The sequence below is a fragment of the Mus pahari genome, chromosome 17, assembly GCF_900095145.1.
Source record: "Mus pahari chromosome 17, PAHARI_EIJ_v1.1, whole genome shotgun sequence".
In the NCBI taxonomy this organism is placed as follows: domain Eukaryota; kingdom Metazoa; phylum Chordata; class Mammalia; order Rodentia; family Muridae; genus Mus; species Mus pahari.
Genome location: NC_034606.1, coordinates 29,790,378 through 29,803,196, shown reverse-complemented (window position 1 = coordinate 29,803,196; position 12,819 = coordinate 29,790,378). Strand labels below are relative to the sequence as shown.

The window sequence follows — 12,819 nt, the reverse complement described above, 5'->3', positions numbered from 1 at the left end:
CCAAAAAAAAAAAAAAAAAAAACAGAAAGAAAGTAAGTTTTGGACAGGCTATGAAAAACAGGAAACCCACGTATCACTATTAGAGACATAAGGTAGTACAATTGTTTGTAAAAGTTATAAAATAAATCCCCGAAGAGACAAATAAGGGTATATACAAAAGTAGATGCATGAATATTATATAACTATTATTTATAGTACTTGGAAACATATATACCTATCATGTTAAACAAATATACATCCAGTAGAATAGTATTCAGCCATGCAAAAGAATGAAATGTTGATACATACTTCAACATAAATGAACATATAAAACATAAGTTATGCCAGATACAGAACAGCACATAACAGATTGCATGTATGTGTATTGCGAACTCTCTTCAAAAGGTGATCCATAAAGTACTCAGATTAATGTCACTAGTGGGAAGGGACGAGTGAGTAGTTTCCTCCTGGGACGATGGAAGTGTTCTGGAATTAGTGTGCAGCAGTGTAACTAGAATAGAAATCACACAACTGGACAGATGGCTCAGCTGTTAACAAGCACTGTCTGTTCTTCCAGGGATTCAATTCCCAGCAACTACTTGGTGGCTCACAACCATCTATACTGGGATCTCATGCCCTCTTCTGGCATGCAGGTATACATGCAGATAGAGCACTTATATACATTTAAAAAGAATATAGTATCATAGCTTAAAACTGAATTTTATCAACAAAAAGTATCTGGAATGGTTAATCTACATTATCGGTTCTACCAGATTTAGAATCACCGGGGAATTAGCGGTCCTCACCCAACCCCTGGCCCACGCCAACTGTGTCTTGAGGGATTTTGCAGAGAGTTAACTATGGGAAGAAGATGTACCCTGAAAGTGGGTGTCACTGACTACTGGCTGAGTGAAGGAAGGAGAGAGAGCAGAACCCCTGCACCCCTTCTCTGCATCTTATCCTGTATCTTTCTCTGCTGTGCCTTACCCACATATGATCCACAATCAGCCTCCCCACCTACTACTACAGTGCCCACGCAGGCTAGGAGCTAGAGTGTGGTACAGCCACTGCTGCAGCTGGTGTCTTTAACTTCAGGGTTCATGCCTTAGATGGCATACCGGAATTTTGATTTGATGAGCATGAGATAGGGCACAGCATCTACATTTTACAGATCTGGAGCAGTGGGTCTAATATAGCAGACTCTAGTGTAGCTCTGCTTGAAACTAGTTGAATAAGGTGGTGTGTTCCAGAGTGTTAGCTATTGTAGGGCGTAAGAAAGTATCGGCCCAATACCTAGGACTCGGGGGTTTGGGGCCTGTTAGAGTCTGGGAAACCAGGCTTTGTGTGGATCCCAAAGTAGACTCTGAAGTTCCTTTCCTTAGTGCATCTAAATTGCACCCAGACCACTGTGGCAGGCAGGGAGGTGGTCCTCCTCACTTGTTGGGAGACCCTAAGGCAGACCACAAGTCTGTGGGGAAGTAATCCCATGGGGTAGGGCATGACTTAGAGAAAGGGGCAGCAGAGTATGAGGGTTCCAAACACCTAGGCCCTGGTTTCTGTAAACTGAAGCACAGGGGAGGGCCCTGAGGAATGGCCCCCACAAGAGAAGAACTAGCATCACCTGCCCAAGAGAAGAACTCATTGCTAGCTTTGAGAATAAGCTTGGTATCAGGCAGTCCTGGACCTGAACCCCACCACCGTGTGGCCCTAGTAAGATATAGAGCCTTGCTGTGAATTCTGTACAGGGTAGAGACGAAGCTGAAATGTTTGCCCCATGAGAATCAAGCCAGCAGAACAACGTGTGAGTCGGTGCTCAGCTCGTAGGAAAGGTTCTTCCGTTGTCAGCTCTTGTTCTCGTCGAAAAGTCATGCAGCCTAGCCGTTCATGCAGTATAGCGTGCAGCTTTCCAGACCCTCGGCATCACTGAACCCTGTGTGTCAGCACACACTGCCTCCTACCTGACCCTCCAGTGTGCAGTTAGACTCCTGTATGCCAGCGGCTAGTTTGTCTTTCTCTCTTTGGTTCAAGCATGGTCTGGCCACAAGGAAATGGTGTATGTCCAGATTTTATCACATGTGATATCAGTGAGGACTGCAAGGGTTATTTGTGCCAACTGTGATCTCTCCTAATAGGTTTCAAATGCTAGCCATAAATGTGTTTGTTGGCACATCTTTATACAAGTGCTGAACTTGACTTCATGTTTATTATATGGAAACTACTTGGGGGGGGGGTGTAGGGTGACAGAGGGGGGAAGAATCCTCAGGGTTCACACATAATTCTATTCCTCCTTTTTACTGCTGCTGAGTCACTGTTCTTTTCTGTTGTAGTTTCTTTCAGGATGGCTTGAAAACTGCTGATAAACTGAAACAGTACATAGAAAAGCTGGCTGCTGACTTATATAATGTAAGTCCCTACTTACAGCATGTGCATTTAACTTGTAAGAAGCATCAGTCCGTTTGAAGTCTGTATCAGAAAGGGTATTACACAGAGAAGATCAGCGATAGGTCAGTGGAAACCTGGCAGACAGGTCTTCGTCTTAGCAGCGAACCTGTGGAGGCTACAAAGAGTGGGAGGAGCAGATAAGAAGTGAAAAGGTAAACACAGGGAGGAGAGGTGAATGGATACTTAGAGATGGAGTAATTGTTACTTGGAAATAACTTGGCGGATGAACTATAAAAAACAATGTATTAGGAATCTGAGTACCTAAGATTAGAGAAGGTTTTGGAGTTACAGAGGACAGATTAGGCGTTCCTGATGAGAAGTGCTCTAAAATTTGAAACTCTGAGGACCAACTGGCATGACAGTACATAAGAAAATTCCACACGTGGCCACATCACCATCAAAACATAGTAGTGCGCATACATGCCAGGAGCTCTATGTAGTAGGACGTTGTATTTAGCCTGTCTGTTTGAGGCTACGTAGAACAAGGTGATTACATGTTTACACTTTTGCCCCGCCCTTGAGAGATCTCATTTTATTTACACATACACACATATATGCAAATATTCCAGATTGCAATACAAACCAGTACTACTTCCACACATTTCAGGTTATTCAATATCAGCCTGATTCTTACTGTAGCTTTTTAACAAATATACCTATGTATTTTCCCTAATCTTCTTTTAGTTAGTGAGCAGGGATCACTGGCAGTTAAATCCTAAGTGCTTAAAAATAAGCAGCAGAAGTCCTGGTCCTCGTGTAGTTCTGTGGAAACTTTGGTGTATCCTTCGGCAATTGATGTCTCAGTCAGTCATATGATTTTCTTCTGACACATTTAATTTTACCATGGTATTCTTTCTGCCCATCCTTTAAAAGGCTAGAAATAAATGTTACAAGCATTATTTTCTAACCTCATTAAACAGAGGGATTGAGAGCTTTTTGGGTCAACATGTATTGTTTAACAAGAAAGCCAGGTACATAACTTTCTAATTCTAAACTCTGGGTATTTTCTCAGGATTGGACTGTACCTCTTACATTAACCAGGCAGTATAAGTAATGGGAAGATTTACTACAACTATAAAATTGAATTATTTGATGAGTGGTATATTTGAATAATTAAACTTTGTTTTTAAAATGAATGATAAATAACAGGTGGGATTTTTTTTTTCTTTCATAGATAAAGCAAACCCAAGATGAAGAAAAAAAACAGCTAACTGCACTCCGAGACCTAATAAAATCCTCTCTGCAGCTTGATCCGAAAGAAGTAGGTGGTTTATATGTCCCCAGCAGGGCTAACAGTGTAAGTGAGGCTGCTGTGATTCCCTTTGTGCTTCTCCATCTGTGAAACAGGCACATTGGTAGCTTCCTGCTGGGGTGGGTGTGGGAACAGGTGAGAGAAAAGATAGACGTATGTACCCATAGTGATGCCCAGCATAGAAACTGTTCCCACCAGGCAGCAAGTTGGCACCACTGAGAGGCAGAGGCAGGCAGAGCTCTCTGACTACAGAGCCAGCCTGGTCTACATAGTGAGAACCGGTCTCAGAAAAAAGAAACTGTCTTTCACCTCATAAATAAATGGTACCCTGGGTTCTACTACTTTGTGCCTTTGGATTTTTCTTAATGTTAACCTTTGAAACGGGCAATGTGCCTCATGATTTGCTTCTTCAGGCCATGCTTATCTCTCTGGGAAGCCAGAAGTGGTCTTCCATTTTACCAGAGATTTAAGGAAATATTTTGATAGAGTCCTTTAGAAATTTGTCACAGAATCAAGAAAATTCAGTTGAGATGGTCCCTGAATGTTGACAGTATAAAATGAGTGGTGGATTTAGATTAATGCAGATTGGATCCTTAGTTACAAATGTCACTTGTCCAGGCATTGATGCCCGCTGCACTGTGGTCTGGGTGCTAAGTGTAGGTCCCTTCATGAAGGAGGGTATAGTGTCATTTGTTACATGGAAGAAAGTCAAATGTGCCTGTTTGTGCAGTATTGAAATGCAGTATTGAAATGCAGTATTGAAATGCAGTATTGAAATGCAGTATTGAATGGTTGTATAAGAGATGCATTTGCTTTATCAGTTCCCAGTGATAGCTCCCAACAGTGACATTCACTCTTTTTTTTAATTCCTGAAATTTCTGAATGGCATTCATGTGGCCAAAACAAAGGTAATGCACCCTACCTCCATCCCCACCCCCCAAAACACACTGGAAACCTGTACTAACGACACCAGCCTTTTACTGTAGCCTTTAAAGGTTTCTTTTACTAAGGCTATACCTATATGTATACACATTTAAAAATAATTTTTGTTCTTTTTTCTAATTCCATAACTCAATATGTGTGTATATACATTTAAAAATGATTTTTATCCTTTTTCTTCTCCATGTTCAGGCTTTACAAATGTTTGGGAGTTTGGGAAAGTGAGATAAGTCCATCATTCTTTAATGGCAGATAATCTCCTGCTCTTCTATCTTCTATCAGAGCAGGCCTGATTCCACAAACATCTGTGCATTGTCCCTATGTGCAGACTTATGCTGTGACTATGACTGTGCCTGTGGTCAGGGGCCTGAGACTATCTCAGGAAAAGGGTCTTTTTTATTAGAAGCTGAAACACACATACTCTCTGCTTGCACACAAACCCTAAGAGAAGTATTCTTGAATGATTTCTAAGTGTACATGCAATAGAAAGGCCCAAATGGAAAGGGGAAAGAGTAGACATTTATCTAAAGGAAGCTGTGATGGCTTTACTGGTTCGCACATAACCACTTCCTATCTTTGTTTTGCTACCCAAGGGTAAGGTCGTTTTGCCTTGTATAGGTATTGACGTATTCTACTCAGGTTGGTTAAGAAGCAAAGTTTCATGACAGAAGGAGTATCTAGGAGGTGAAATGAGCATGAAGTGATTGATATTTAACTCTACTTGAAGTTGATTAATGGGTTTTAATTGTCACTCCTCCTAAATATTTTACAGCTAAAATTGGCATTTAACAGCATACCCACCCATCCCTTTCTAATGCTATCACCTCTTGTTGCAAAATAATTAGCAAGTAATTATTTTTAGTGACTTCGAGATAATAGAAACTATCTACCAAGTAAATGTGAAGGGTGATATCCAGCAGAGAGTTCTTGTCCTCCTCCTAACATTTGAAAGAGTGCAAAGTAATCGAAACTATTTTATGAGAAGTTAAAAGCACCCAGCAAATCACCTAACTCATTTCACCTTCACCAGTTTCTAACATGGCTTGATTGAAGGACACCATCTTAGTTTTGCTTCCTGGTGCTGTGATAAAATACCCTGACAAAAGCAATGCAAAAGAAGCACAGGGACAGTTCCCAGTTACTGTCCAGGACTACAAGAACATCTGTACAGAGACCTGGAGCAATCAGGAGCAGACAGCAGTGAGTTAATGAGTATGTTCTCATGCCCAGCTCACGTACCCTACTCTTGTGCAATCCAATATCCCCTGTGTAAGGCGAGGGGCATCCAGGATGGATAGACCTCTCACTTAATCCAATAGCGATGAGCCCTTCCGGAGGCCAACCTGACCCTCGCCAGACTCTCCATGATTCTCCCTTCCTAGGTGGTTCTAGAGTGTGTCAGGTTGACAATTAAAAAGAAAGTTCAAGAATTTTAGTGGGCCAAATAGATGACCTAACAAAGTGCTACCAAGACTGATAACCTTAGCTTGGTTCCTGGATGCCTGTAGTGGAGAGAACCAACTTCTGCAATTGTCCTATGATGTCAGCACATAGAGGCACATACAAATAAACAAATGCAAAAGGGAAAAAAACCTAGCAAGTGTTAAAATAGCTATGTACAGGATCCCCAGCTATTTGGCAAGATTATTCTTTCCTCCGTCGAATTACTGTCTTTTTTTACTAAATGTTGAGTGAAATGACTTACCTTCACCTTAGGTAACAGCCCAACTTCCTGAAAGAACTGCTCGCTGCTCAAGTAGTTCTAGGGCTGTAACTCTTCTCTTTCTAGCAGTGATTGTATACGTTGTGTGTATGAAACACAGAAGTGTCTGAAAACTAGTGGGCCTTTCATGGTGTGAATGCAAGTTGAATCACTCAGCATGTCGCTTCTCCCTCTCTTCAGTGTGCCAAACCCTATCCAGAGTTCACTCACTCACCACACACCTGCCATTGTGAATTTGAAGCTCTGTAGTAAAGGTTTGGTTTTCATTGAATACATTCACAAAGACATTAAATCAGTGAATAGGAATTGCATTCAGTTCAGAGGGTTGAGGTTTTACAGATGAATAGTGTATATCACATGTCAGTGTGGCTTCAAAGAAAGTGATTTCCCTATCTCTGCTAGTGTGCAGGAAGTCAAATTGGAAATCAGTAAGGTAGATTCACTGAGGTAGATACATTTCCTAGTTCTTGGCACAAAATTGCCCAAAGGTTTCAAGTTCATTGTTTATTTTCAGTGTTGCATATTTTTGCCTAAATGAGTTTGGAATTCGCATTTTTCTTTCTTGAATATGAAGTTGATTTCTCTCATGCTATCAAAACAACTCAAAACCTATTTCATTCTTCAGTGATAAGTAGTGCAATAATTTTCCAGTACTTCTCAAAACTAAATTCATCTTTTCATTTATTGATATTGCTACTAAGCACCAGGCGGTGATGGCAGCACATGCCTGTAATCCTAGCGCTTGGGAGGCAGAAGCACGTAGATTTTTGAGTTTGAGGCCAGCTTAATCTACAGAGCAAGTTCCAGGATAGCCAGGGCTACACAGAGAAACCCTGTCTCAGAAAACCAAAGAATAAAAAATAAAAAAATTAAAAAATACTTCTACTAAGCAAGCTGAATGGCCATTATTTCTCAATGAACTAAAAATAATTTATATATACTTATTAACCCATAAAAATCATTAATTAGCTAATTTCTGGAATTGTACAGAAAGTCAAAAAAAAAATTCAGATCTGGAAGGATTTAGTACGGTGCTGGCCAAGACCATGGTTGTGTTTCAGAGTAAACTCTAGAAGCTGGCAAGATGGCTCGCCTGGTGAAGGTGCTTACCACCAGGACTGGTGACTCACATTCAGTCCCTGGTACCCATGTGATAGAGGAGAGACTGATTCCTGGAATTTACCCTCCTCCTCACACACACACACACACACACACACACACACACACACACACAATACATACATATATACGTACATACATGCATACATACATACATACGTGAGTACATAAAAGAATGTAAAAAGAAATATTAGAAAGTAAACATTAAGAGATTTTGCAAGAGATTCCTGGATCTCATTCTACCCCGTAGCCCTACTCCAGATAACCTGATTTGTTCAATTTTATGGAAGGAATCTGGCCTGTTGAAAACAAACTTCCTTACAGTAAGGGAGAAGTGACTAATAGGGGTGGAGAGGTGAGTCAGCAGTTAAGAGAACTTGCTTCTCTGACAGAGGTCCCAGCTCAGTTGCCAGCCCCCATGTGGTGGTTCACAACCACCCCTAGCTCCTATTGCAAGGTATCTGATTCTGTCTTCTGAACTTCAGGCATGCACATGGTACACAGAGGTACATGGAGGCAACACATTCATATAGGTAAAATAAATGTTAATAAAATAAAATTATCCTTAGAATAAAAGAAAGGCAGACAGACAGACAGCCAAAAAAGAATGTCACTTGCAACCCCTTTCATCAGTCTCAGCCTACTGGGTAAACCCTGCTGGGAGAGAAGGAGAGGGAGTGGTCAGGGTGCAAAGCATCCTCTACAAAGTCTTATACATTGGCTCTCAAGACTCTCCTGACCCTAGGAGATGAAACGCTTGGGGCAACATTTACATCAAGTGTAGAATAGCTTTACAAAGCTATATTGTCCTGGCAGTTTTCTTCCAAGTACATGCTGTTGGACCTAGGAGAATGTTGAATATCAAGAGAAGCCCCTGGCTTTCATTGTGTGCTGGACACAAGCCATGGATGAACATCCAGGGGTTAAGGTAGCTCTTTCCTTCTGTACCATCAAATTTCAGTTGCTTCTTGCAACAGGACATAACACTGCCCTCTCTTTAGGGACTAGATGGCCTTGGGGGAGGGGAGTAATCATGAGGATCTGAGTTTGAACCCCAGCTCCCACATAAAAAACCAAACATGCCTATAATCCTAGCTCTGCACATATGGAGACAGGAAAATCCCTAGAGATTGCTGGCCAGCTAATCTAGCCAGTTGGTGATGGGTTCCAGCTTAATGAGAGATTCAGTCCAAAAAAAAAATGCAATAGAGAGTAATTGAGGAAGACACCTGACATTGTTCTCTAGCCTCCACACACATGGGCACCTAGATACGTGTGTGCATCCACTCACATGCAGACACACACACATTTCAATTGGGAAACAAGAATAGAGGACATCACAGTATGTGGCTCTGATTTTCTGAGTTTTCAGTTTACATTGGTTTCACTGAGGTGTTAGTTCTCCATGCTCCCACATTTTGAATGATGTTACCATTTACTGAGAAATGAACACCTCGTCATCTTCATTGACTGTGTTTATCTCCTCACCACACATGAGCTAAAATATATAACACTTGATTGGTATAGAAATACTTTACTGTTTTATCATCCAAAGTCTATTATGATCACGGCTGTGTTTTCTGGTATATCTTTACAATAATCTTTTCTATGTATATTTTACAAACTGCTTAAGTAACAGCTGATAGAGCTTTTAACACAATTAACTATTTTCAATGTTCTGTCTCTTTTTTTTCTGTGTTGCTTTGCCCTTCCTGATCGAAGTCTAGAAGAGTAAGTTAATACATTTTTGAGAATGTGTTGTCCTACTGTGTGCCTAGAGACTTTTGTCCTCATGTTGCAGCTCCACTTTGTGTTTGTTTCATTTGTATTTTACTTCTTGGGTTTTCATAATATGGCCATTGTTTCTTGTCTTTCTGTCCTTAGAGTCCACAGCTAGGTACCAGTGGAGTGCCATAGTGAAAGCAGGCTTGCTTGTTTCTGTTGCTGGAGTGTGCATGCTTTGTCACATCCTAAATTTCTCGTGCCATAGGATGCTGATTTCAGACTAAAAGTGTTGACATCAGTCTGTTTTGCAGAATGCCATAGGCAGGTTATTCCTTTTCTGGAATCTTTGTGTAGTTTACTAACTGGGTAACTCAAGAGGTCTAAACTGCTCCCAAATCTAGGATTGTTTTGGACATTTCAAAAATCAAAGGTTTCAGAATTCAGACACTTTAGTTATAGATGCTCAGTGTATAGATAGTTACAAGATTTGTATGCTAATTGCCAATGCCCTGCTCCGAAGTCTTTAATGAAGATGCCCTTTATTTAGAGGACTCCAGCACACATATAAAGGAGAACAAGTACAGCTGAGGGAGGAGCACCGCCAGCTTGCACACTCTCTGCATTCTGTTCCCATTTAGCCCTTCCTGTTGCTTCCTGCTGTGAGTGAAAACCCAGGCTGAGTCAGCACTGTTTCTTTTGTGTTTGACTCAGTACTAAACTAGACCTGGACCCTGAGTTCTGCCTAGGACTTGGTTTTGAGCCGGGCAAAATATTGACATGTCCTATTTCCTCTGCTAAAATAAAAGGTAGGCCTTGACAGCTCCCAAAGTCCATAATTCTCCCGGGCACAGGCCAGCAGGCAAAGGCTCCGTGGCAGAACGGAGAGGTCTCCAGCATTTGCCAGTCTGCGCTTCTGTTTTCCAGGACTCTCAGAGCCGGCAAGGTGGGTACAGCATGCATCAGCTCCAGGGCAACAAGGAGTACGGCAGTGAAAAGAAGGGCTTCCTGCTGAAGAAGAGTGATGGGTATGTGTCCAGCCCTGGCCAGCCCGCTGTGGGACTGTGTCCAGGCTCTTGTTGAGAAAGCATACTTAAAAGCTTTCTGAGCTGGTTCTGCTCGAATAGTTGACCTAACATGCTGTCCTTACAAGAAGAACAATTGTTCTGCTTCCATTTAACACCTCTTGCTTGTGAGTTACACTTTTAGAAAGCTGAGAAGGGAGGCTCTGATTCATCATTGTCATATTCTTTCCTTGAGATGGCCCCTGGCTACCCAAACCCCATCCTTTGTGGTAACCTGTGACATTGTCTCTGTCACAACCAATCTATCACATATCCTTCCTTTTCTAACTAAAAATAATAGGCCTCTTGTCATCTCAGCTGCGTCTGCTCAGGGGTGAAGTCTTTTTCATGAGTCCTCTGTAGTTGAACTCTGAGTCTTCTCTGTGAGCACCTGCTTCTCATCTATGCATACCCCGCAGGACTGTACCAACAGAGAGAGAGCCCAGACTTCAGCCTGGGTGCTCTAACTTAGCATCAGGCATCTAGCATTTGTCTTTCAAAAATGTCCATAACTGCCTTTGACCACTCTGGACATACTAAAGACATAAACTGGTTCCCGCTTGTCCTGTCTCCTCCTTTCTTTCAGTCTGTTCCCCCTTCAAACATTCACTTCACAAACACAGAAAACATTCCAGCATCCGAAGCACATGACTAGATGCTAGAAGATAAAAGCTAAGGCAATATGCCTTTACTGTCATGCAGCCTTGGAAAGAAATGGAGAAAGACAAAGGAGATGGTTCAGTTCAGCATGGCCAAGGCCCTGCGTTCAGACTGTACCTGAAAGAGAGAGCTGGAAAGGAAGGGAGCCGAGGAGAGTCATCTTCTCTCAGAGTTGGAAACGAAGAAGGCATATACATTTTTCATATTCATACATGAGAGATGAGTACTAATAATCCAGAGTTGCTTTTGATGGCTTCTGGGGAAGAGAGAAATACTGAACTCCTTCTGCATGAAGACAAACCCCTGGTTAAGAGTAAGCACTTGTATGTTGTGTGAGTTTCATTTTCATACAAATTTTCATTAGTATTTTTTAAACCCAATTTTGCAATACTTGTTACATAAAAATTGTTACAAAATATGAAAGAACAATTTTAGTTTTTAAAATAACTTTAAAACTTTATGCCTCAAAGGCACTTAGAGGAGCCGTTGTTTGTGTATATTTTCTCAGAGTAATCTCAGATGCTCTCATGATACAGATGAAGAGAGCCTCTAAGGGTTAAGATAGATGAGCAAAACCAACAAGCTTTGCTGGGAGGATGCCACGTGATGATGACGCGGACTGAAGCCCCACTGATGCTTTCTTGTTTGTATGAAGTCACTTTCCCAGGAGCAAGGGGGAGCTGTCAAAAGTGTTCACAAGGGCAGGCACATTTGCCCCCATGTATGCAGGGGATGTCTTGGGAGTCCCCTCTTTCCTCTGGTGACCAGGAAGCACCTTGTTAGCCATCTCAGCCGAGAGCCTTTTTTTTTCTTGGCTTTATTAACTGTGTAAGAAAATATGAGAACTTGTTTTATATTGTGTTTCCATAATATATGTGAATATATTATGAATATATAAGAAAGGTTAATGAATGAAACTTTAAGTGAATGAGCCTCGTAGGAGCTGATCCCTCCAAGTCAGCAGTTTATCATCGGTAGACAGGTGTGCCTTACTGGGACTTTAACAGGCTCCTGTGAGGGTGACATGAGATGCAGGACCACTTGAGTGAAGCTGCTGCAGGTGTGACTGACAGGTGCCGCCTCTAATCAGACATAACCCCAGTCCTTGTACAAAAAAGTGTATCATTTGACTGTGATGAAACAGTTTTCCGGTTGATGATTCTTATTCCCTCCTGAGGAGACTAGCATTTTGTGTATATGTTCAGTTTACATGTAATCTGATGGTGTTTTCCCTTCCCTCTGTGCAGCGTGCTTTGGAACAAACTCCTAATAGTTAAATATACACAAAAAATATTTTTAATTGGATTTGTGGCAATATTCTTATAATATTGACTTAATAAGTGGAAGGAGGCATGACAGAATATGGTTGTGGGTCTAGAAAACCTTCAGTAGCCTCCTGGTGCTATTGCTTCTAAGGCAAAAGAAGGCCTGACTTCTTTCCTTGTCCAGGATGTTCATGCTCCTATGGACCTGGTGGCTATGGTCCCAAGCAGTGCAGCCCATGACTAGCTCTCTCCCTCCCCCTCCCTCCCTTCCTCCCTCGCTCACCTGTCTCACCCCCCCTCATGTGTGTGTGTGTGTGTGTGTGTGTGTGTGTGTGTGTGTGTGTATGTGTGTATTGGGACGTGATGGGGGTAGGTGCACACAGATCCTCCTGTGCCCTGTGTTATGCCAGTATGTGGGGATTTGTGAAGATCTGTTGATGTGAGCTATTTAAAAAACAGGCTTTTTTTTTTTTTAATCCTTTGCTCAAATTTTTCAAAGTGTGTCACGTCTACTTGTGAATCATCTTAACATGGTTTAGTTTCCCAGAAGGATCAAAATGATCTATTTAGGAGGATTCTAGTACCCCCCCCCAAGAGGAAAGTATACAAACCCCAAATATAGAATATTCTTACTCAGTATGTAAACCCTAAGCT

The 12,819-nt window shown here is 41.7% G+C and overlaps 1 protein-coding gene across 10 annotated transcripts in view; it reads left to right on the top strand.

The window, feature by feature from the left end:
* The window catches only part of Asap1 (ArfGAP with SH3 domain, ankyrin repeat and PH domain 1), a 300,809-nt gene that overhangs the window by 222,619 nt on the left and 65,371 nt on the right, over nucleotides 1-12,819 (top strand). For 4 of the 10 annotated variants that reach the window (XM_029531149.1, XM_029531153.1, XM_029531148.1 and 1 more), the window contains 3 exons: nucleotides 2,307-2,382; nucleotides 3,596-3,682; nucleotides 10,104-10,204. In XM_029531149.1, the coding sequence (XP_029387009.1) occupies nucleotides 2,307-2,382; nucleotides 3,596-3,682; nucleotides 10,104-10,204 (264 nt within the window). Of the gene's footprint in view, nucleotides 1-2,306; nucleotides 2,383-3,595; nucleotides 3,719-9,176; nucleotides 9,186-10,103; nucleotides 10,205-12,819 lie in introns of all 10 variants that reach the window. The other 6 variants (XM_029531152.1, XM_021217340.2, XM_029531150.1 and 3 more) reach the window with 2 other exon arrangements.